Here is a 23,808-nt window from a genome sequence, read left to right on the forward strand (position 1 = left end):
GCAGCGGCAGAAAGAGATGACTGGTGGCGGCGGGTAAGAGGAAGGGAAGGGAAATGGAAAAAATGAACACCCGCCCGCTACATAAAAATTATTTACTCCTCCCCTAATGAATGCCAAGGGATGAAACCAAGGGCATTCGATGGAAGAATAAATTCCTCATCTATGGAGGCCCCTTCCATCCCTTAATCTAATCGAAAAGAAGAAAAAAACAGCGTTGAAAATTACAGCGCTGGAAAAGAAAACCCGGCGATTTAATTTTCTAAAGCCCCATTGGCCCTTTATGAGATTTTGATTTTCTCTTTTTTCTCTTTTTTTTTTCTCTTTGGGTGTTCATTTTGTTAGGGATTTGATGATTTTAACCGGGTAGGGTGGATTGGAAGCGGAAGTGGAGAGATGATTTTCCAACTCGGGATGGTGACAAAAAACACGTTGATTATACCGTAAGGCGATCCAATATTGTTTGAGATAGAGACGAGTATGCGGTGCCGATTTGGGATCAGTGGGAAAAATTAAAAGACACAAGACACGTTAAACTATTGGGGGATGCACTGTTTAGTTTATTATAAATAATTTGAGGCGTAACCTCGCGTCTTTGAATGAATTGTACAGTTAATGGTTGATAATTTCAATTCCCGCACTGCTGGTGATATACTAGAACAGTTATAGAGCACGCGATTGAAAAATTGAGGTTTTCTTAGAGATATTTGATTTAGAGATAGCTACAAAAACTTGAACGTCTGTGGTTCGTCAAGGATGTAGATGGACTGAGGCTCAGAAACGTCCGTTGGGCGTACGAGTCGTAGCGCGTGGTGATTTTCTCATCCCTCTATAGGGTGATTAGAAAAACTATTTAAAATTAAGTTTTCTGGAATGTTCGAGAATATTTACTGGAGGATTGGGTGATCTCTCTCTCTCTTTTAAACATCCCGGGGCCCATTCATCATCAGGGATGATGAATTATCTCTCTTGAGTTTCTCTTCTACGGTGGATGGCTTTGGTAGGTGTCTACTCCTCTTCCTGCTCTGGCTCCTCTTCTGGAGGTTGTTCTGCTGGAGGTGGATCTGTCGGTAGGAGGCAGAGCTTGGCGATGGGTCTTTTGAAGATTGAGCTGGTGCTGGTGATCCTCTCTAAGATGGGAGTTCCATTTTGTTGTGTTGGAACTGATGCTTTTGAGGTCCTGATGGTTGCAACTCTGGTTAGGCCATCTGCTCCTGGGTGAGTTTCTATTACTCTTGCGAGGGGCCATTTTGCTGGAGGATAATCTTCGTCGATCATCAGGACCATGTCTCCAACCTCGATGTTCCTCTCTCTCTGGTTCCACTTATAGATGGCTTGATATCGTTGGAGACACTCTCTAGCCCATCTGGACCAGAACTGCTGGATTTTTTGAGTAACCAGATTCCATCTTTGTAGTTTTCTGGGCTCTCTGTTGAGGAGGGTTGGTTCTGGTATGATCTGGAGTGGCTCACCGATCAGGAAATGTCCTGGGGTGAGTGCTTGGAGGTCTTCTGCGTCATCCGTCATTGGAGTGATTGGCCTCGAATTCAGGCAGGCCTCGATTTGGATGAGGATGCTGTTGAGTTCCTCATAGGTGAATGTTGATGATCCGAGGACTCTCTTGAGGTGGAACTTGGTGGATTTCACAGCTGCCTCCCATTTGCCACCAAAGTGGGGTGCTCTCGGTGGTGAGAAGCTCCATTGAGTCCCCTGTGTGGCGAGGGCAGCTTGAATCTCGAGGTTCTCTCTCGAGGGTTGATTGTACAGCGTCTTGAGTACTGAGGCTGCGCCAACAAATGTAGTGGCGTTGTCGCTGTACATCACTTCGGGGATTCCTCTTCTTCCGGTGAATCTCTTATATGCCCCTATGAAGGCATCTGTCGTCTGCCTGGACACGAGCTCGAGATGAACAGCTGATGTGCTGAAACAGACAAAAACTGCAATATGCACCATAGATGGTTGGGCGTTTGTAGGCCGCCATTTGAGAATGGGAAGTGGACCTGCATAGTCCACTCCCGTGTGGAGGAATGCTCGTGTTGGTGAAGTTCTAACAGCCGGCAGTGGTGCCATTCGCTGCTGAGCCTGGCGTCCTCGGTGTCTGATGCAGATGGCACATTTCTGGATATGGGCTCTGACAGTGCCTCTGCCACCGATGATCCAGTACTTCTGTCGCGTGAAAGCTAGGGTGAGTTGTGTCCCACCGTGCAGAGTTTTTCGGTGAGCTTCTTCGAGGACTAACGTCGTTAGTCGAGACTGTCGAGGCAGGATTGCTGGGTGAATCTCTTCGGGATCCAGCTGTGAGTTTTTGAGACGGCCTCCTAGTCGGATAATTCCGAGTTCGTCTAGAGTGGGCGTTAACTTTGCCAGAGGATGACTCCGTGGTACTTGAGCGTTTCTCACGAGCAACCTATGAACAGAAGCAAAATATTGAGCTTGAGTTATTTTTACCCAGAATATCCTGGCCTCGGTGAGTTCTCTAATGGTGAGGACGGGCGTCTGGGGAACTGGCTGTCTTCTAAATCGCTCGATTGCTCTGTTCAGTGTCGCTGTTACTTGGAGTACCTTTTCCATTCTGGAGTACCTGTTGAGTAGTTCGGCTAAGGCATTGATCTTCATGGCCACTGGATAGGACGGTGACGGTCTTGCTTCGGTTGCTGCTACTGCTGGGACGTCTTCTATTGAGGAAGGCCATTCCTGGGGATCCTGATTAATCCATTCAGGTCCGGTCCACCATAGGGGATGTACTGCTAGTTCTTGAGGAGCTATTCCTCTTGAGGCACAGTCGGCTGGATTCTCCTTGCCGCTGATATGTCTCCAGCTTGCATCTGGGAGTGAGTCCTGGATTTTGATGACTCGGTTTTGGACGTAGTCTTTCCATCTTGAGGGGTGTCCTTTTATCCATGCCAGGGTTACCATAGAATCTGTCCATAGGTGAGTTTCTACTTCCCTGAGGTCGAGCATCTCTTTGGTGATGACCACTAACTTCGTAAGCAGGACAGCTGCGTTGAGTTCAAGACGAGGAATGGTCATACGCTTGATAGGAGCCACTCTTGTTTTTGCGCACACCAGTACTGTTGAAGTAGGCTCATTGAAGTTCTCTGTCCTGAGGTACACTACTGCACCCATTGCTGCGGTGGAGGCGTCTGCGAATCCATGGATTTGGATTCTCTTCGTCTTGGATGAAATTCTCAACCATCTCGGTACTGAGATTTGATTCAGCGTATTGAGATTGAGCCTGAAGTCTTTCCATTGGCGTTGATAGTCTTCTGGTAGAGGTTCATCCCAGTTGAGTTTTAACTTCCATAGATCCTGGATGATTATTTTCCCTCGAGTGACTACTGGTGCGATGAGTCCCAATGGATCGAAGAGTTGAGCTATTTCTGATAGTGTTGTCCTCTTCGTGAACACTGCTGAATCAAACTCCTTTGATTTGTATTGGAATGTATCACTGGTTTGATGCCAATACAATCCAAGGACTTTGGTGATAGGCTCTTGGAATTGGATTATCGATTGAGTTGATGATATTCCTAATGTCTCCAAGGCTTGTGGACAGTTGCTGCTCCACTTCTGGAGTGGAAACCCGCCTGCTTGGCAAAGACCACTTAGCTGCCAGGCGATTTCTCTGAGTTCTTCTGCGGTCTCTGCTCCACCATAAATGTCATCGACATATCTGCCTTTGGTGAGTGTCTCAACTGCGGCAGGATATCGATGGCCTTCGTCCTCTGCTAATTGCTGGAGCACTCTTAGAGATAGCCATGGAGAACAGTTGAGTCCGTACGTAACTGTGGTGAGCTCGTAGGTGATGAGCTGTTGTTGCGAATTGTGCCACAGTATTCTCTGGAGATTCCACTGGTCCTTGTGAACGTTTATCTGTCGAAACATCTTGACTATGTCTGTTCCAAAGACTAGTTTGTGCTTTCTCAGCCATGTCAAGACGTTCATCGTGTCTGCTTGGAGCTTCCCACCAGGATAGAGGATATCGTTGAGGGATATTCCTGATGAGGTTTTGCTTGAGCCGTTGAAGACTACTCTCAATTTCGTAGTGAGTGCGTCTTCTCGTAGAACCCCGTGATGCGGTAGATAGTATGCTGTGGAGGGTTCTTCTTCTATTGGTGCTCTCCTCATGTGTCCTAATGCCTCATACTCATCGATGAAGTCTCTATAGAGCTTGGCATAATTATCGTCTGCCTTGAGACGACGTGCAACTGACTGTAGTTGCCTTGTGGCTTTGAGCTTTGAGTTGCCGAGTGCTTCTGCTGATGTCCTTAGAGGGAGTCTCACTGTATAACGCCCGGTCTTGTCTCTTGAGTGCGTGGACGTAAATATTTTCTCACACTGGAGTTCATCTGGTGATAGCTCTGAGTTCTGCGTTGTGGGTAATTCTTCCTGGGTCCAAAATCTTTGAAGAAGCTCTAGGAGTTGTTCATTGGTGGATTCCTTTACGGCCGATAATGAAATCCTTGGTGAACAACCTTTGCATTCGACTGGTCCGGATAGGATCCATCCGAATACGGTGTGTTGGCCAACTAATTGAGTATTACTGGAGCTGACTACTCTCTGCTTGAGGATCCGCCCATAGGTATCAGCTCCTAATATGATGTCTATTGGCCCAGGTTTGAGATAGTCTGGATCGGCTAGTTGAAGACCTTGGAGTGGGTCGATCCTTGGTGATTTGCAGGAGAAGGATGGTAGCTTCACGGTGAGTTTCTTGAGGACGTGGGCATCAAGGTCAACTTGTTCTGACCCGTCGAGTGCGTAGAGTGTAATTGAAGCTACTCCTCTCGTGCGTCCTGCGTTCGTCTCTGCGATTCCGATGAGCTCAATTGATGATGACCTTATTGAGAGGTAGAGAGATTTTACTAGTTGCTCGGAGATGAAGGATAGCTCTGATCCTTGATCGAGGAGCATTCTTATACTCAGTGTGAAGCCTCTTGGAGATTGGATTCTTGCTTGGGCTGTGGCTAGCAACACACATTGGTGAGTGTCTTTTGATAGGTGACTCCGCTGATTATTGAGTATCTTCTGATTGCGTGTCTCTTCTGCCTTACTGATCGTTGCCGTGTTGAGCGTAGTCTTCGGTGATGTACGTCTAGAGTCTGTTGAGTTGAGTGCAATCAATAAGGGTTCTGATTAAAGTGAATGATTTTTATATACACTCACTCCAATCTGTCGACTCCTTCTTTGGAGGTGCAATCTCTGCCTTTGAGGTGGAAGCTACTGGCTCGTTCTGTTGCACCTCTCCCGAGGTGTGTGGGCTGCCTCCGTGGATCAGCGTGTGGTGCCTGCGTTTGCAGGTGAAGCACGTCTTTTGAGTCTTGCACTTTGAGAAGACGTGTGGCCCTAGACAATTGAAGCACAGTCTGGTGGTTGATACGAAGTCGTTCCTCTTAATTGGTGACAGGGCTATGAATTTTTCGCAATTCGCGATGAAATGCGACCCCTTGCAGTAAGCGCAGTTGTTACTGGGCTTTGTTGCTTCCCGATGATCAGCTGATTGAGTTGACGCGGTGAAAACCCTTCTTGTTCCTTGAGGAGATGCTGGTCGTGGTCGTTGGGTCTGCGACTTGGAATGGAGTCGTTCCCCTGCGTTGATGCCTCGTGCGCACGACTCCACGAAGTTGGTGAACTCCTTGAGTGATGGGAAATCCTTGGAATCCCCTACTTTGAGTTCCCATGCTCTTAGGGTCTCTGTGTCCAGGGATCTTCTCAATAGATGAACCAGCATCTGCTCCAAAATCTGGTCTTTTGGCAATCTTGTTGTGGCGATCAGCTGATCGAACGTCTCCAGCGTAGCTGCTGCGTTCGAATTGAGGTTCTCAGAGTTCGCCTTAGTGATTTTGGGAAGACTGAGGACCCTGTTGAATAGAGCTTGTGCTGCTAATCTAGGATCCTCATATTTCCTCACTAATTTGTCCCATGCCTTCTCATAATTCTCCTCGGTGATTGTGAAGGTGGACAATAATTGAGAGGCTGGTCCCTTGAGTGCCTCCTTGAGACGAACCAGCTTCTGTACTGGTGGGATTGAGTCGTCCTTGCCCACCAGTGATTGGAATAGATCTCTAAATTGGCTCCATTTAGAGTGACTTCCATCAAACGTGATGAGTGAGATACGCTTTAATTGGTTGGCCTGTTTGGTTGAGGTGGAGGCGTTGGCCTCCTCTTTTTTGATTTGCCCTTTCAATTGATAAATCAGCTTTGAGCAGTCCCGACGCCATGTGGTGGCCTTTTTATACCCCTCATAGGCCAGGTACTCCTGAGTGGGAAGCAGGTTGACCGCGAATTCCTTTTGAATGGTCACTACCTCGTTCCAGTCAGCTTCCAGCATTTTCTCGTGGCCCTCGAGTTCATCTAACGTGAGCCTAGTTATTTGAGTGGCCAGTTCCAGCAGCTCCTTGTGCAGGTCACTAAATCCACGAAGCTTTGTTCGGATTTGCTGGAGCTGGAAGTTTTGTAGCGCAGACAGATTCAGCGGGTCCGGTATTGGTGGCACCCCAATACATGATTCCCGCGTCTTGATGCGAGTTGGAGTGGGCTCTGGTTGCTTTTGCTCTGAGACGTCATCATTAACCTCTAATGATGACGGACCTGGAGTGGGCATGTCCTCTGTAGCTTCGGACACTCTAATACTTGGACGAGCAAAATTAGCATCCGCATCTTTAAATTGATCATCGAGAATCTCTTCGAGATCGTCTGGGTGTTTTTGGTGTAAGTCAGACATGGTTACTTACTTGGTGAGTAGCTATTTGATTTCTACTTTACCTAATGCTGACTTATTCACACTTGCGGTCGGTAATGTAGAGTGCTTACTTGGTGATGCCGCTTTCTGAGGTCGGTTGAGTCCCACTGAGGTTCGGCTGAGTTCGGATTCACGAGGTGTTCCGACGATTCGAAGAAGCACGTTGAGTCCTGGGTGTCGGTGTTTATGGTTGAGTACGCCTGAATGTAAACACTAGACCCAGTGTTTGGTGATGTTCTCTGACCTTGTCCTTTTGTTAAGCCCGTGAGGAATGTTGACCGCACGTACCTGAGTGTCAATTATCACTTCACGAACTTTTCACTGAACAAAATTCACGATGTAATTTTTCCACCGATTTCCCACATCCGGCTCGAAGGACCAAAGGTTTGAGATAGAGACGAGTATGCGGTGCCGATTTGGGATCAGTGGGAAAAATTAAAAGACACAAGACACGTTAAACTATTGGGGGATGCACTGTTTAGTTTATTATAAATAATTTGAGGCGTAACCTCGCGTCTTTGAATGAATTGTACAGTTAATGGTTGATAATTTCAATTCCCGCACTGCTGGTGATATACTAGAACAGTTATAGAGCACGCGATTGAAAAATTGAGGTTTTCTTAGAGATATTTGATTTAGAGATAGCTACAAAAACTTGAACGTCTGTGGTTCGTCAAGGATGTAGATGGACTGAGGCTCAGAAACGTCCGTTGGGCGTACGAGTCGTAGCGCGTGGTGATTTTCTCATCCCTCTATAGGGTGATTAGAAAAACTATTTAAAATTAAGTTTTCTGGAATGTTCGAGAATATTTACTGGAGGATTGGGTGATCTCTCTCTCTCTTTTAAACAAATATAATTTAACCCAAAATGTACACTATTTACACGTGATAACTTTCCAATAATGATGATGATGATAATTATACAATATACAATGATAATGAACCAAAAATGATAAAATCTGTCTGAGTTGTTGGTCGCTCGCTACGCTCGCTCCCAATGTTGTTGCGTTGTGTTGGAGTCGGTGTAACCCATTACGGGTCGAACTACTAACTACCCGACCAATTCTCAACACGATTCGTAACACGATTTTTTATTTTATTCGGCCCTTGACGAGCCTCGTAACCAACTTCCCGATAGGCTGGATTATTAACGTAGACATTTGGACACCTTCGTTCATAAGTTTTATGAAGGGTGAGAGGATTTCACTTTTAAAAAAACGGAAAAGGGGTGGGGGGAATTTACTCCCGTCCTAATGGGATCTAGACAAAGTCAATGCCTATCGATCGCGATCAAAATCAATTCAATCGGGGGACGCGTCTGCGCGGGAGCGTGAAATAAAGAAATCCAAAATTAACCCTTCTTTTCTAAAAAAACTCAAAATGAGGTGGAGGGAATTCGCTCCCAACCTAATCAGATCCGAACCAAGTCAAAACCTATCGATTGTGATCAAAACCATTCCGATCGCATTCTGCGTTTTCGCGGGAGCATGAATGACAGCTCAATATAGGCTTCATATATCGAATAATGTCAGTTGTCAATCTTTCCATTGTTTTCAACAAAAATCCCGAAAAGGGGCGGGGGGATTTCACTCCCGTGCTAATGGGATCTTGACCAAGTCAATGGCCATCGACTGCGACCATAACGGCCTCGATCGCATCACGCGCTTGGACGGGAGCGTGAACGAAAGAAATTGAAAGATCAAAATAATCCTTATTTTTGAAAAAACTCAAAAACGGGTGTGGGGATTTCGCTCCCAAACTAATCCGATCTTATACTCGATGACATCTATCGATCGCGACCACCGCCATTCCGATCGCGCTTACCGTTCGCCTGGGAGCGTGAAGGAAAATAAGTGAGCACACACACACACACACACAGACGTCACGCTAAAAATCATCGGGGGGTGTTCTCCTGGTCATGAAACGTCGACATTTCATAAAATTACGATTTTTTATTTTCGGGGTGAAACCAATAACTTCCTATCGGGAAGTTAATAAGAAAAGATAAATCGATCCGATAAAAACCACGATACAAAAACCTGATAATATCCTATATTTGCGTTGTGATACTGATGGAAGATGAACACGAAGTGAAGTGAGGTCAGCAAAGCCCCCCTTGACACGCGAGCCCCTTGCCGAATCCTCCCGATATTGTCCGATCGACCCAGGGGTCTGGATCAGCCTCAAATTTTTACATTCCGCCCGCCTTCATCATCGGAGGATGATGAATGATCCTCTGGTACTTCCTCCTCTGTGCTGACTGGTAACGGAACCACCTTGTTGATATGTCTGGTGTAGGTATTTGCACCTCCTGCCCCAGTGGTGATGTCTACCACCCTTGTGAGATTGTCATCACTTGGATGAACCCTTGATACTCGTCCTAGCGGCCACTTTGTTGGTGGATACCTCTCGTCAATGATGAGGACTAGTGTTCCGACCTTGATATCATCCGTTGATCTTTTCCATTTGTAGATGGTTTGATAGTGATGCATGCACTCCCGAGACCACCTGTCCCAGAATTGCTGAGCTATCCTTGCGATCATTTTCCACCTTGTGAGACCTTCCATTTCCTGATTGATAAGTGATGGCTCTGGAACTGCGTTGATGGGTTCCTCAATGATGAAATGTCTAGGTGTGAGGGCTCTGCAGTCATCAGGATCGTCTGATAGAGCGCAGAGGGGCCTCGAGTTACGTTGAGCCTCGATTTGAATGATAAGTGTATTGAGTTCCCCGTACGGGAGTACCAAATTCCCCGTGAGTTTTTTTAGATGAAATTTCACAGATTTCACCGCAGCTTCCCATTTCCCACCCATGTGGGGTGATTGCGGTGGGATGAAGATCCATTTTGTGCCATTTGATGCGAGTTCGTTGATGATGTAATGAATTTCCTTCCTTGATTCGTCTAAAAGCCTGCCCAGCTCATTGTCTGCTCCCATGAATGTCTTAGCATTATCACTGCTAAGTGTAGCACAGATACCACTCCTTCCAATGAATCGTTTGTATGTCTCGATGAATGCCTGTGATGTTAAATCTGTGAGTAGTTCAAGGTGAATTGCCGATGTGGCAAGACACACAAAAACTGCTATATACCCATGATATTGTCGAGCTCCTGATCCTCTCCATTTGCTGATTTTGATAGGACCTGCGTAGTCTACTCCTGCGTGTTTGAATGGCCGTGCTGATGTGATTCTTCTTGGAGGCAGCTGTCCCCTGATGGCTCGATGTCGTGCGCAGATCACGCACTTGCGAATATGCGATTTTACAGGATGACGACCCCCGATGATCCAGTATTTGTGTCTGATGTGTGCCAACGTCGCCTGTACTCCTCAATGAAAAGTTTTCCGATGAGCTTCCTCGATGACCAGTGATGTGAGCCTTGATTTTCTTGGTAGAATTGATGGATTCCTGGGTCCTGGCTAAAGAGTTGATCGTTTCAGCCGCCCGCCTAGGCGAATGGTCTGATTCTCATCCAGATAAGGAATCAACGGTGCCATTGGATGATTATTTGCGATGTCTTGTCCATTGATGAGGCGATTGATGACTGGTCCAAAACTCTCCTGTTGTGTATAGTTGATCCAAAAGATTCCGGTCTCCTCCAGTTCTTCTGGCAAGAGATCTGATTCTCTTGGGACTGGCTCCCTTCTCATGTTGTTGATGACTCGCAGGACACTCGCCGAGATCCTGAGCAACCTGTCGAGTGTAGAGTACCTCTCCAAGAAATCTTGAGGTCACTCCAGATTCAGTGACACAGGATGTGCAGACACTGGTCTTTCCTCCAGTGCTGCTTCTGCCATAGATTCGATTGATGTTGATGATAATGATGGCCAGTTTTCCATTGATGATTTCAGCCATGATAAACCATTCCACCACAGCTGATGATTTACTAGTTGATCTGGTGATAATCCCCGTGATGCACAGTCTGCTGGGTTCTCGACTCCCCTGATATGTTTCCATTCAGCTGCTGGTAATGAGTTCTGGATTTTGATAACTCGATTCTGAACAATACCCTTCCACCTTGATGGGTGTCCATTGATCCATGTGAGCGCCACCGTGGAGTCAGACCAGAGAAAGAGTGGTAGATTCTCTTTCTCCAACATCTTCCTGATGTAGATGACCAGATTGGTTAAGATGACAGCAGCTGTCAATTCCAAGCGAGGAATTGTCATTTTCTTAAGTGGTGCGACCTTGGTTTTTGCACTAACCAAGATGACTAGTGGCTCAGATTGATGATTGTCCACCCTGATGTATACTGGGGCGCCCATTGCCTGATTCGAAGCGTCAGCAAACCCATGAAGTTGGATGTTGCTTGAAGTCGATGGTGTTTGAAGCCACCGTGGGATTGATATTTGATCCAGATTTGGGAATTCCTCCCTGAATTGTTTCCAACGCTTGATGTGACTCAAGGGCAGTGGATCATCCCAACCAATTTTGAGAAGCCTCAGCTCTTGGATGAAGATTTTCGCCCTGTTGATAACCGGTCCGATGAGTCCCAGAGGATCGTAAATCTGGGCGATCTCTGAGAGGATTGTCCTTTCGTTGATTTGTTCCGTTGATGGCTTCATTGATTTATAGATGAAGCTGTCTGAATGAGGATTTCAGCACAGTCCCAATACTTTGACCGGCTTGTCCTCGAATTCTACCGCCGATGTTGATTTTGTTGATAACTGAAGATCCTGTAGGATTCCTTGTTGATTCGAGATCCATTTTTGCAGTAGCATGTCGCCCGCCATGCAAAGATTGATGAGCTGCTTGATGAGTTCCTTGAGCTGTTCCTCAGAATCAGCTCCCCCATAGATATCGTCGACGTATCTCCCTTTTGCTAGAGAGACAGCCGCCAGTGGATATTGATGTCCCTCGTCCTCCACCAGTTGTTGAAGAACTCGTAGAGCCAACCATGGTGCACACGTTTGCCCATACGTCACCGTTGTCAGTTGATATGTGATGATTTTCCCCTCCTCATCCTTCCACAGGATTCTTTGGAGATCCCAATCTTCTTGATGAACCTTGATTTGACGGCACATCTTCACAATGTCCGTTCCGACGATTAATCGAAAAGTTCTCAACCAGATGAGAACGTCTGAGCCTTCCGTTTGCAGTTTTCCTCCTGCATGAAGTATCTCATTGAGTGATACTCCTGATGTTGTTTTGCTGGAATCGGTGCAGACGACCCTGAGTTTTGTGGTGATGCTGTCTTCCCTTAAGACACCGTGATGATGCAGATAGTAGCTCAGTGATGGTTCTGATTGCTCTGAGACACGTCTCATGTGTCCCAGATCCTCATATTCCTTGATGAGGTCTGTAACGAGATTTTTCCTCGGGGTTGAGAAAAACCCGTTAACTGCCCTTTCCCCTGGATTCGCAAGCAACATTTGCTGGGCGCCAGCCGCCCTTTTTACCGGAGACGATAAACCGGAGTCTCAATAAACTAATTCTTAACATAAACCAAAATTCACGAAACGAAAAACGTATAGCTTTGCTTACGAATCCATGGGAAGACCTTGAATACCCGCGCTGCTCAGGGGGTAGGTTGTGGAGACAGGGTGTAGTCCGGATGGATGTGGTTCGTCGGTCTTTCATCCGCAAAAGAAAATAACAAAACCCCTAGAACGTTGTAACGTGACATTTTCCATGGGAGTTGGATAATGCCCATTACCTTCGCCCTACTTCCCTTTCATCCAATTGAACTCAAAAATCTTACATCGATGGGCGCCAGATACTTTTTAGACCGGAAGCATCAAACCGGAATTCCCATGGGGTCTCTCAAACAAGTCCCAACGAAAAACAAAACTCTGAACTGAAACGGAACTAAAATCCCTATACAAGAAAAATAACTCAAACCAAAAAAAAAAGAGCCAATTAGATTCTGGGGAAAGGTAACGGTCCTCGGGTCGCTCAGTATGCTAGGTTAGGGAGAGAGGGGTGGGTTTCAGGTGGGGTTAGAGGTACCGGCCACGAAAATGGGGGATTCAGGAGGGGGGAATTGTAAAAAAAGTCACACAATAATAATTAAATTAACTATATTTTTCTCAACTTCCCGTCCTCCCAATTACCTACAATTGTCATATGAAATTTTCCAAATGCTGTTCTTTCCAAATATTTCTTTTAAACGTTTCTTATATTTTACCAAAAATAACAATCCCCAAATAAATTTTAACAGCTTCCCAATTATTATCAAAACTTCGGGATATGTTCCCAAACAACCTTGCGTAATTCCCTGAATATTTATCTCCTAAAAATCTTACTTCAAATAATGAAAAATATACTCAAGGAATTAAAAAAATAACGTAGCGTGAACTAATCCCGCTAACGCGTGTGAGAAAGGAGAAGAGAGAGAGAGAAAGAGATGGATGCGAAACCCACCACGCATGGGGAAGATTCCTTGGGGGTCGGAAAATACGTTTCCGGAGACTCGCGAAAACGCCGGATCCGCAGAGACACAAATCCCCATTTCCGGCCCATCAAATCGCGACACTCTTAGAAGTCGCCCTGGCCAAATCTCAACACTTTCCAATCGTTTGGAACCATCACAGGGTCACCGACACCCTGCTGGAAGCGCGAACGCCCTTCAGGCGTTAGACAATGGGCCCACCCAAGTGGTTACACCAAGGGGGAGATTACCCGGCAACCGGTAATTAAATATATCTCGCGAACGGCTGAGTGGATTTCCGAAATCCAAAGGCTTATTCTGAGAGAATACTTCCCCGAACAATCTCACAAAATGTGAGGAATTTCGGGTCAGTACCAGCCAACCAGGAACTATCGGAAATTCCGGTGGAATGTCGATCGGGGTATCGAACGGGTGGATGACGCAATCCCACCCCGCTCTACCCTTTATCGTAATACGCAGCACAGTAACGACCATTTCACCCTTCCTTTTATTAATTTATTACGGCTGGTTACACACAAAAGAAACAAAACATCGATCAACTACACCCAAGGATCCGGTGAGGTAATTTTTAGCCAGGTAAAACCTGGAGAATACCCTTGATTCGTCGACGGGTGAAGTACCCCAAAGTTGGGAAAAACCATCACTAATTTTGGATCATTAGCCACCCGGAAGTGGAGAAAAGACGCTTTGGGTTTAACCCAGAGCGAATAGTTTAAACAAATGGACTCACCGTGCAATCCAGGCGTCTACGTCTGCCTTTCCCTTTCATTGTTCCTCTGACCAAAAACTATACTTTTACTGATTATGTCTTAACCCGGCGATTCACAGATCGCGACTGATCGATCACGTCGATGTGATCGGATCGGGAAGGACCGGGAGGCTCCGCCCCTTTTTCCGAGGTCCTCCCAAAATTTTCCGAGGGGCACTGGGTAGTGTCACCCTCTCTAGCCTAATTAATCTAACCCTGATCCTGGCTCTCTCCTTTATCGACCGGGTCCTAATTAGGTGATTGCTCACGGGTAATGCTAGGGTTTTGGCGCTTCCTACGGGGTGATTCTCCGGGATCTGGGGGGGTTGAATAAATTCAAAAATCAAAAATAATGATAGGGATCCTAAACAGCCTGGTAATTCGTCGAAGACAGGGTGTTGGAATTCCTGGAAGCCGACAGGATTCCATTACTAATACTAACGCCTGCTCACCGTCAGGCAAAATCATAACAACCCAGTTGTTGCTAGGGGCCTACTTCGCATTTTTTGGGTGATGGGGCGCCACTTTCTGGACCGCTCTCAGCCATCCTGCATAAGGGGGATGCCCCACCACCGACCACGAGGCCCCCCGAAATCGACCGATTGAGCCATCGGGCAGCCTCGCTCGTTCACTTTCGTCCGGGATTCATTAGAAGCAACAGGTGTCTAACCGTTTCTCGAATATTCATTAAAAATTATTCTTGACCGCTCAAACATTTATAATTAGGTTATAAAGCACCGCTCATTATTTAAACTATTAATTACTGTAATTATCAAGATTGATTATTTGTGTTAGTGAATAAATAAGTGACGTGCCGTGTAACACCCACACCGATCCCCTCCGATCCAGAACATTCTTCCAACACAGGGGCTGTACCTGTTTCGAACGACCTTCCACCGAAAACCAAAAACGTAACGAATCAATCCCCCCTAAAATCCGTATTTCGGAGCGCCGGTATTTCAGCCGGACCTATTCAAATTCCCGTACGATTAGCAAAGGTTGCGTCCCACAAAAATTACCGGATGGCTCGTGTTTTGGCCCTTCTTCACGGTAATTTGAGTGGGCCCACAAAACTCATACTGAGGTCGGTAGAGGACGAGTAACTCATTACTTAACCACCTGAGGGTGGAGGGGGAGGTAGGCTAAGGCCTATCTTCCGGGTTGAGCCACCCCGGGGTGGAGAATTGCGCGAGACGGGTTTAGCCACACCGTGGTGGAAAAGTACGCGGTTAACAGAATATTCTCTCTCTCTACTTTCACTCACGCTTTCCTTTTTTTTGTCGTTTTCGGGATTGGGTGGTCTTCCTCCCGTCTTTGGGTGTTCCTAACAGACATCCCCATGTCTGTTACAACTTTGCATAAATAAATTTAATTATTGCCTTTGATAATATTTCAATTAACTCTAATACATTATTTTAATAAACAATAACGACCAGAAACAAAAAAAAAGCCGTCATGGGACGCCTGGCAGATGTGAAACATCATGTGTGAACAAGTAATATGCATATAAGATGATATTATTACAGGAATTAAATATAGCCTAATGGAAAAATGAAGTATTACGAATTTCTTACAGAAAATGGTAACTTTATTTAATAAACATTTATTTACATGTGATATAAAAGTTCGATATTAATATCAAGTGGCCACAATTTAAATATTTTCATTCGTGATTTCAGTAATAGTTATATTTGATGTTTCCTCTGCCGGTATTACTGTGACGATTGGTCGATGATAACTAAAGTACATTACAAAAATATTGGACGGAACATCATCAAGATATCTCACAAATACAGCATCTATTGTTGTTCTATATTAAAAAATATAAACACACATTTATATTTAAAAAAATATAAATATGTTAATAAAATCTAAGATAAAAATTAAAATAGTCTGGTACTATTCGATTAATAAAGTCTTACACAAGATTGATAGTATGCCTTGTGTTTGAATGATCAGGGTGGCGTCCAGTTTCAATAAGAATATGTTGTGATCCCTGCGATGATTGTTGGGAACTGAAATATTTTAAAAAATATGATATTAAAATACACAAAAAAAAAAAATATTTAAGTGTGGCTTCAATATACTCATGAACTCAAATCTTAGTTAATTATTGCAATATATGACTAAAGATTTGAAGATAATATTAATATAATTTATATAAATTATTAATATGATTAATATGAATATAATTAATTAAATATAAAAATATAATAATTACATTTAAGGAGACTTGAAAAATACGATCTACTTACTGATGACTTGGTAGTATACCATAGTGTAGTTTCACTTTCTTTGCACACGGTTGATCACTTTGATCTTCTAAGTTATCACTATCACACATATTTTATTTTCAAAAATTGAAATAAAAAATTACATAAAACACAGGTTATCTGTACCGTATAAAGAACCACGTGGAACTGCGTGAGAAGCCACACCGTACACTCTACTACACATAATATATATAGGTATACCTCAGTATAGCGTGGCGGCCCATCCGCACACCGTCCACTCTATTACACAGAATATAGATAGGCATACCTTAGTATAGCCTGGCGAATGCTCGCCACGGCAAGTTTCGCCACGCTAACGATTCAGTTTAGGGGTCCGCCTATAGATGTTTCACATCAAAACTATCATCTTTTAAATAATTTTAAATAACCATCAGTGATAACATCACAATCTCTTTTAAGTCATATGAGTCCGCCGAGAGAGATAACGCGAAAGATGAGGCTCGAAATTCTTCATTTTTGGTCTAATTAACCCTTTGAATTGTTTTTTCTCTGAATCACTCAGAGCAAATCCCTACTTCGAATTAGAAAAACGTCAAATCCCTATAAACGAACGGATCTCGTGGTAAACTCCTCCACCAATGGGGAGGCATCATAATTCCCCAAATCTGTCTCAATTACTTCAGAGGATTAAAAATTCTCGTGGTGATTTCCTCATGGGTATCACTCACGCATCGCGATTACCTTCCTGGCTAATCGCCCCGCACTCGATCAGCACCGATCACTCTCACTAGGATACGCACCCTTCGGTGGTCTAACCGACTCTTTTCGTCCTCTCCATCAAAACCCTACCGCAAGTTTCAGAGTCCAAAATCGAACTGCAATTATCAAGATACGCGAGAGCGTATCCGCCAAGTTGACGTTTTAGACCCGTGTGACGTCATAGGCCGATGCTGTCGCGTATAATATACACGACACAACTACTCCCCGAATGTTTTTCATTTTTTTTCTCGTTATACGAAAATTTCTCGCGAAATCCGTCCTTAGTTACATTATATAAGTTGACTATGAGCTTTCTAATGATATTTTTATTTCATGATAAACAATAATAAATAAAAATATCCGCCCATAGCAACCATCATAATGTAATATTTTCGCGATTTTATTTTCTCAGCGTTAGACTTGTACGTCCAAGTTGGCAACAATTATAATGTATGCAATTTACTCTTCCTCCCCAAGGTTACTAGATAACCAGGTTGGCACAGTACATGTTCCCATGATAAATTCTGTCGCTGGGCTCATTCTAGGGGAAAAATGACGGGACCAATCACAATCGACGTTAAATCGGGAAAAAGGCCGATTCACATCGCGCTCGAGCGACCGACTACTGTCCCAACCTCGGTTATCTAGTAACTGCGGTCTTTCCCTTTTACCGCTGTTACCGGTAGCGCTGGCAGCATTACTAGCTTCCCGCTCAATCTCCTATTTCTCGCTTGCCATCCGTGCAGTTAACGTCAGAGGCCACGCAATAGTGAAATAATTGCAAAAATGGTATGTATACGTGGGTTTATTGTTGTTGATTGATAGCATCCTTAATTTGTTATTAATTTTAATGATTTTGTGAGACCATTGACCGATACAATAACAATGAAGCCGGCTAACAGAAAACCTAACCTATACAGGTGTTGTTACTTTGTCAGTCGTTTGCATAATGTTGTTATTGTGGAAATGATTAGTTAAAATCATTAAAAAAATTAATATTGGCCTTTTATTTTTTGTCACTGATGTTTTTGACATTTTTTAAAATAATTTACATGCTTTTCTGTATAAAAATAAGTGAAAAAAATGATACAAACAAAAATAGCAAATAAAAAAACTTGCTGCACTCCGGGAGTGCAGGCAGAAGTGAAAACTTGAACTTTTGGCGCGTTGGGCACTTTTTTGGGTGAGCATTTTTAGGTGCGCCCGCGACATGCGAAATTGTACATAAAAAAATCAAGTTTATCAAAGCAATGTGGGTACGTTTTGAATGGACATGAAGTATAATAATATAGAAACTATATTCGAAGGAAGTGGTTTTATTTAAATGAGTAAATATTAGTAAATAGTAACCGACGGCAGTGGTCGTGCGGTGAGAGTGCTAGACTTACAAGCCAACCACCCGGGTTCGATCCCGGGCACCGGCGGTCAAAATTTAAAAAAATTTATAGCGCTTTCATCTCACAGTTTCACTGTCGAGCGGTAGTCCTGTCAAAAGGACGTCTGTACCAGGGCAGGTTTTCCCTCGAGTGAGGTTTTTCCCTCCCTTTTGGCAAATGGTGTACAGGGGGGGGGAAAGAAGAGCGGCTGGAAAGGAAAGTTTAAGAGAGGCTGGAGAGGATGTAAAACAAAGTAAAACGAGTGTAACATCAAAGAAATGAACAACTTGAAAAAAAAAATTTATTAGTAAATAGTAAATACAAAATTTATCACTTCTCATCCATAATTTCAACAACTCTTACGTCATCATTATCAGCATTTTCATTAAATTCTAAAACTGAAACAATAGGTCTATGGCAAGTAAAGTGTGAAATGAAAAATTTTGATTTAAATATATTTATATGTCTTTTGAATACTGCATCACTAGTAGTTCAGTATATTTTGTGCTAAGATTGCGATCATTGTACATCGTTATATCAAATTCTTCATATAAAACCGCATCCATTTTCAAGACAAATCTATAATCAAAAATAAAAATGTAGATTTTTTTAAAACTATAATCGTAGCATATATATTTTTTCCGACCATCCGAATTTCCGATCGTCGATTCACGTCCCTAGTGAAATTCTCTACTAAATTGAGTATATTTTCGATTTTCTGAGATCTGTCGCGAGTTCACGAGAAAATGCTCACCCACAAAAGTGCCCAACGTGCCATAAGAAGTTTTCACTTCAAAAATTATGAATTGGTAAACAAATCAGTGAAAATAAATGGTAGGGAAAAACATCACATTTTAATGATTTTGTCTAATCATTTTTAATTATTTAAATGATTACATGAAATTATTGTTTTCAATTTGAGGTGTTCCGGGGATGATTTGGGCCGTATGGGATGGTGGGTGAGGAAGTTCCGGATGGCGAATAACTTGACACTGGGTGTGTTGAGAAGCCGATTCATTGGGTTTAAATAATTTCACACAATGTGCACTCCGAGGTATTAAAGGTTATTCTTTAGTAGTGGACTGTATTGACCGAATGATTATTGCCGGTTCTAACCCCGTTGGTTATCCGAGTGGTAGCCGATAATTCCCCGTTGGAATTTTCGTAAGACAAACCGTATGTCTATGCCGATTGCTAGCTGATGGCGTACTGACCATCGTAACGATCCCGAGATCGATCGTGACCTCTCGTTACGATGGTCAAAGGTGATTGGCCGAGGTCATCCGGTTGGTCATCCTGACGTTTGACCGCGGGATTCTGAACATACCACCCGCCCTGCGTCACCCCCCTGGGTGACGATGTAGGCTGTCCTTGTTAGTTTACACCTTCCAGTAGATCGTCATTGATTGGTAGTGGTACCAATCGATGGATTGCCCGCTGCATTTCCTTGTTGCCTTTCCAAAGTGTGACAACCCTGGTCAAGTTGTCCTGTCCCGGGTGGATCCTGATGACTCGAGCCAGGAGCCATCTGGTTGGCGGTTCCTGCTCGTGTGATATGCGAACCAACGAACCAATTTTGATGTCGTCCGTTGGTTTTCTCCACCGATAGATTTGTTGGTAGCGATGCACGCACTCGCGTGCCCAATGGTCCCAGAAGTTCTGCACCTTCTGCGTGATAAGTTGCCACTTGTTTAGCGGATCCGTGTTGATGTGTTCCAGAGTTGGTTCTGGAATCGCTGTCAGCGATCCGCCGATGATGAAGTGCCCTGGTGTCAATGCCGTTGTGTCTTGCCGGTCGTTGTTTATCGGGCAGAGCGGTCTCGAGTTCAGGATGGCTTCAACCTGAGTCAGAAGAGTCGTAAATTCCTCGTACGTCAGAGTTGAAGTTCCTATCACTCTCCGTAAGTGGTGTTTCGTGGATTTAACCGCGGCCTCCCATTTGCCTCCCATGTGTGGCGAGTAGGGCGGGTTAAATCTCCATTCCGTTCCGTTTGTTGCTAGCCAGTTCTTGATGGTTGCTGATTCGCTGGATGCCTGGTGGATAATCTGCCGTAATTGTTTTTCAGCCCCGATGAAGTTTAGTCCCTTGTCACTGGTCAGGGTCGCGCAAATTCCCCGTCTTGACGTAAATCGTTTGTATGCTGCGATGAATCCTTCCGCCGTGAGATCTGTTACCAGTTCCAAGTGTGTTGCGGATGTGGCGAAGCAGACAAATAGGCAAATGTACGCCTTGTACATTGTTTTGCCTGCCCCTGAGCCTCTCCACCTCAGGATGTTGATTGGGCCGGCGAAGTCTACTCCTGAGTGAAGGAAGGCTCTTGATGGTGTCACTCGTCGCGATGGCAGCTGTCCCATCAGCTGTTGAGCTCGCACAGCTCGATGACGTGCGCAGATGACGCACTTTAATATGTGTGAGCGTACTGGTGCCCGTCCTCCGATGATCCAGTACCTTTGCCGGATGTGTGCCAACGTGAGTTGCGTTCCCCCGTGGAAGCTCCTCTGATGAGCTTCCGCAATGATAAGTGTTGATAGCGGTGAGTGACGTGGGAGAATAATTGGATTCTTCTCCTCCGGATCCAATGTTGAATTCCGTAGACATCCGCCCATGCGCATGACGTCGTTCTCCAGGTATGGCGTCAGCGTCGCCATACGATGCTTGGCTGCGAGTGATCTTCCAGCCTTCAGTGTGTTGATTTCCCGTTCGAAATATCGCTGTTGGGTGTACTTAACCCAGAACAGTCTTCCGTCCTCTATTTCCGTTGTTCCGAGTTGTGGAGAATCCGGTATTGGTTGTCCCTTAAATTTGTTTACTGTTCGATTCACCCAGGCTGTGATTCGAGCTACCTTGTTCCATGACGAAATCCGGTTGATTGGTGCATCTTCGTCGACAATGTGCACTGGATATGAGCTGGTGGTGGGTGGTTTCGCCTCCGTTGCCACCACTGATGATAATTCCGATGTGGATGCTAATTCCGATGATGCTGCTACCCATTGTTCTGGTGGTTGGACAAGCCATGATGGTCCAGTCCACCAGAGATGATGCTCCCCCAATTCCGTTGGTGATATTCCTCTCGATGCGCAGTCCGCTGGATTCTCCTTCCCGTTGATGTGATTCCACTTGGCAGAGGGCAGGGTATCTTGGATCTTGAGAACCCTGTTCTGCACAAAGTCCTTCCACCGTGATGGATCTCCGTTGATCCATGCGATGGCTACTGATGAGTCGCTCCATAAGTAGAGCTCCGCATCCTCAAGTTCCAGAGCTCGCTGTACATAGGCCATTAGATTTGTGACCATGACAGCTGCCGTGAGCTCCAGCCGTGGAATGGTCATCTTCTTGAGGGGAGCCACCTTGGTTTTGGCACAGACCAACTTGACGTTTGCTCCCGATGATGCTGGCCAGGAGCGAAGATAACCCGATGCACCCATTGCTAGGGTCGATGCGGCTGCAAATCCGTGTAGTTGTATTTCCTTTCCCGATGAAAGATGTAGCCATCGTGGTATTGAAAGGCTGCTCAGCCGTTGAAGTTCCTCCCTGAAACTTCTCCACCGTTTTGCATGTGTCATTGGTATTTGCTCGTCCCAGTCGAGTTTGAGCAGCCATAATTCTTGTATGAATATTTTTGCCGTGATGATGACCGGTGCTATAAGTCCGAAAGGATCGTAAATTTGCGCAATCTCGGACAGGATTACGCGTTTGGTGATGGTGTCTCCGCTGAAGTTCCTTGCCTTGAAGTGGAAAGTGTCTGTCTAAAGCTGCCAGCAGAGGCCCAGCACTTTCACTGATGATTCCCCGAATTCGATGGTTGGAGCTGATTCCGCTGATATTCCGAGTCGTCCGAGTGTCCGTGGCGCGTTGCTGCACCATTTCTGCAGTGGCATGCCGCTCGTCATGCAGAGTCCGAATAGATCCTTAATTATTTTTTCTAAATGCCGTTCGGTTTCTGCACCTCCGTAGATATCGTCAACGTATCGCCCCCGTGCGAACGTTGATAAAGCCAAAGGAAATCGATGACCTTCATCGATTGCCAGCTGCTTCAGCACTCGAAGAGACAGCCAAGGTGCACAGCTGGTCCCGTAGGTGACCGTTGTTAATTGATATTCAATGATCTGGCCGTCGTCGTCCTTCCAAAAGATTCGTTGATAGTCCCAATCATTCTGATGGACGCGAATCTGGCGGAACATTTTCTCTATGTCCGCTCCGAAGACCAACCGATGCCGGCGAAGCCAGATGAGGACGTCAGAGCATTCCGTTTGTAGTTTCGGTCCTGAATGAAGAATATCATTCAGTGACACTCCCGTAGAGCTTCGATGTGAAGCGTCGAATAGGACTCTTAATGTGGTCGTCGTGCTATCTGGTCTCAGCACTCCGTGATGAGGCAAGTAGTATGCCTGACGTGTCTGTGACGTCGATGGTGCCCGTTGCATGTGATCCAAGGCCTCATACTCCTCAATGAATTTCCGGTATAGAGTGTGAGCCTCTGGATCTGCCGCCAATCGCCTGTTGAGCTTCTGTAAGCGAATCCAAGCCGTCGATGCTGTATCCCCTAGGACGGCAGACGATGATTTACACGGTAGACGTACTGTATACCGTCCCGTTGCGTCTCTTCTATGAGTTTCTAAAAAATGCTGCTCGCATTCTGCGTCAGCCTTGCTCTTTACCGGTGCTACAGTATCCGGTATTTCTTCCTGCGTCCAGAACTTCTTTAAGCAGTCCAATAGTTGTTGATTGATGGTCCGTGTGGTCACCCTTAGTTACCTCTTCTTAGCACAGCCTGTACAGCAGACTGGCCCCGATACTACCCAGCCAAAGGATGTCTGCTGGGCTATGAGACCCGTTCCGTTGTATCTCATAATTCCGTGCGTGATAATTTTCCCGTAGAAATCAGCTCCGATGATTATGTCAATGGCCCCAGGTTGTAGGAATTTCCGATCCGCCAAATTGAGTTCCCATAGTTCCTGGGGAGTCCGTGTGTCACAAGCAAATGGTGGGATCTTTGCCGTGAGCTTACTCATGATGTGGGCTTCCAAGTTGAACAACGCAGTAGGATTATGTTTCGGTTGTAAATCGAATGACACAACCCCACGCGTGCTTTCCGAGGAAGTATCTCCGATGCCGAGGATTGATAATGATGATGACCTCCGTTTTAGGTGCAGTTGATTGACCAAGCGCACAAATACCAAAGACACTTCTCAGCCTTGGTCGATGAGGATCCTTGCTGGCCTTGAATATCCCTGGTGATTCAGGGCAGTAACCCTTGCCGTTGCCAAGACGACCAGTTGATTTTTCCGCTGACAGCTCTGTTGAGCTTCCAAGACGTTGCGTGTGTCCACCTGATCAACCGGTCGCGGTTCCGAGTGATGTTGATCCCCGTGGTGATTGTCCTGTTGCTGTTCCGATTGTGGTTCCTCTTCATGAGGCATGGCTTCTACATGGGATTGTTGTCTGAATTGATTTTCCGCCGAATGTAGATGATCACCCGAATGTTGTTTTGCCGGTAGATTTTCCGAATGGTGGTACACTTCCGTTTGATGAGACTCCCCGAAATGAGTCTGGGAGGTCGTCGCCCTCT

General features: G+C 45.2%; 4 protein-coding genes across 4 annotated transcripts; all 4 read right to left on the reverse strand.

Moving 5' to 3' along the window:
- Positions 1–1,005: 1,005 nt before the first annotated feature.
- On the reverse strand, positions 1,006–6,715 carry LOC135172026 (uncharacterized). Its single transcript, XM_064138404.1, has 2 exons — positions 5,158–6,715; positions 1,006–5,093 (listed from the first exon to the last, which is right to left on the reverse strand). The coding sequence occupies exons 1-2, from the start codon at positions 6,713–6,715 to the stop codon at positions 1,006–1,008; spliced, it is 5,646 nt and encodes a 1,881-aa protein (XP_063994474.1).
- Positions 6,716–8,503: 1,788 nt separating this feature from the next.
- LOC135172027 (uncharacterized) lies at positions 8,504–11,295 on the reverse strand. Its single transcript, XM_064138406.1, has 5 exons — positions 10,466–11,295; positions 10,220–10,423; positions 9,824–10,178; positions 8,929–9,750; positions 8,504–8,620 (listed from the first exon to the last, which is right to left on the reverse strand). The coding sequence occupies exons 1-5, from the start codon at positions 11,293–11,295 to the stop codon at positions 8,504–8,506; spliced, it is 2,328 nt and encodes a 775-aa protein (XP_063994476.1).
- A 4,083-nt stretch (positions 11,296–15,378) lies between these two features.
- LOC135172022 (uncharacterized) lies at positions 15,379–16,352 on the reverse strand. The gene is made up of 3 exons (XM_064138399.1): positions 16,125–16,352; positions 15,792–15,884; positions 15,379–15,679 (listed from the first exon to the last, which is right to left on the reverse strand). Exons 1-3 carry the CDS (start codon positions 16,211–16,213, stop codon positions 15,523–15,525), a joined length of 339 nt encoding a protein of 112 aa, XP_063994469.1. The 5' UTR covers positions 16,214–16,352; the 3' UTR covers positions 15,379–15,522.
- A 2,344-nt stretch (positions 16,353–18,696) lies between these two features.
- On the reverse strand, positions 18,697–23,251 carry LOC135172028 (uncharacterized). Its single transcript, XM_064138407.1, has 7 exons — positions 23,024–23,251; positions 22,252–22,939; positions 21,929–22,105; positions 19,622–21,879; positions 19,449–19,573; positions 19,136–19,285; positions 18,697–18,817 (listed from the first exon to the last, which is right to left on the reverse strand). The coding sequence occupies exons 1-7, from the start codon at positions 23,249–23,251 to the stop codon at positions 18,697–18,699; spliced, it is 3,747 nt and encodes a 1,248-aa protein (XP_063994477.1).
- Positions 23,252–23,808: the final 557 nt, after the last annotated feature.

This window comes from Diachasmimorpha longicaudata, unplaced genomic scaffold (genome assembly GCF_034640455.1).
Source record: "Diachasmimorpha longicaudata isolate KC_UGA_2023 unplaced genomic scaffold, iyDiaLong2 ctg00000141.1, whole genome shotgun sequence".
Lineage (NCBI taxonomy): Eukaryota > Metazoa > Arthropoda > Insecta > Hymenoptera > Braconidae > Diachasmimorpha > Diachasmimorpha longicaudata.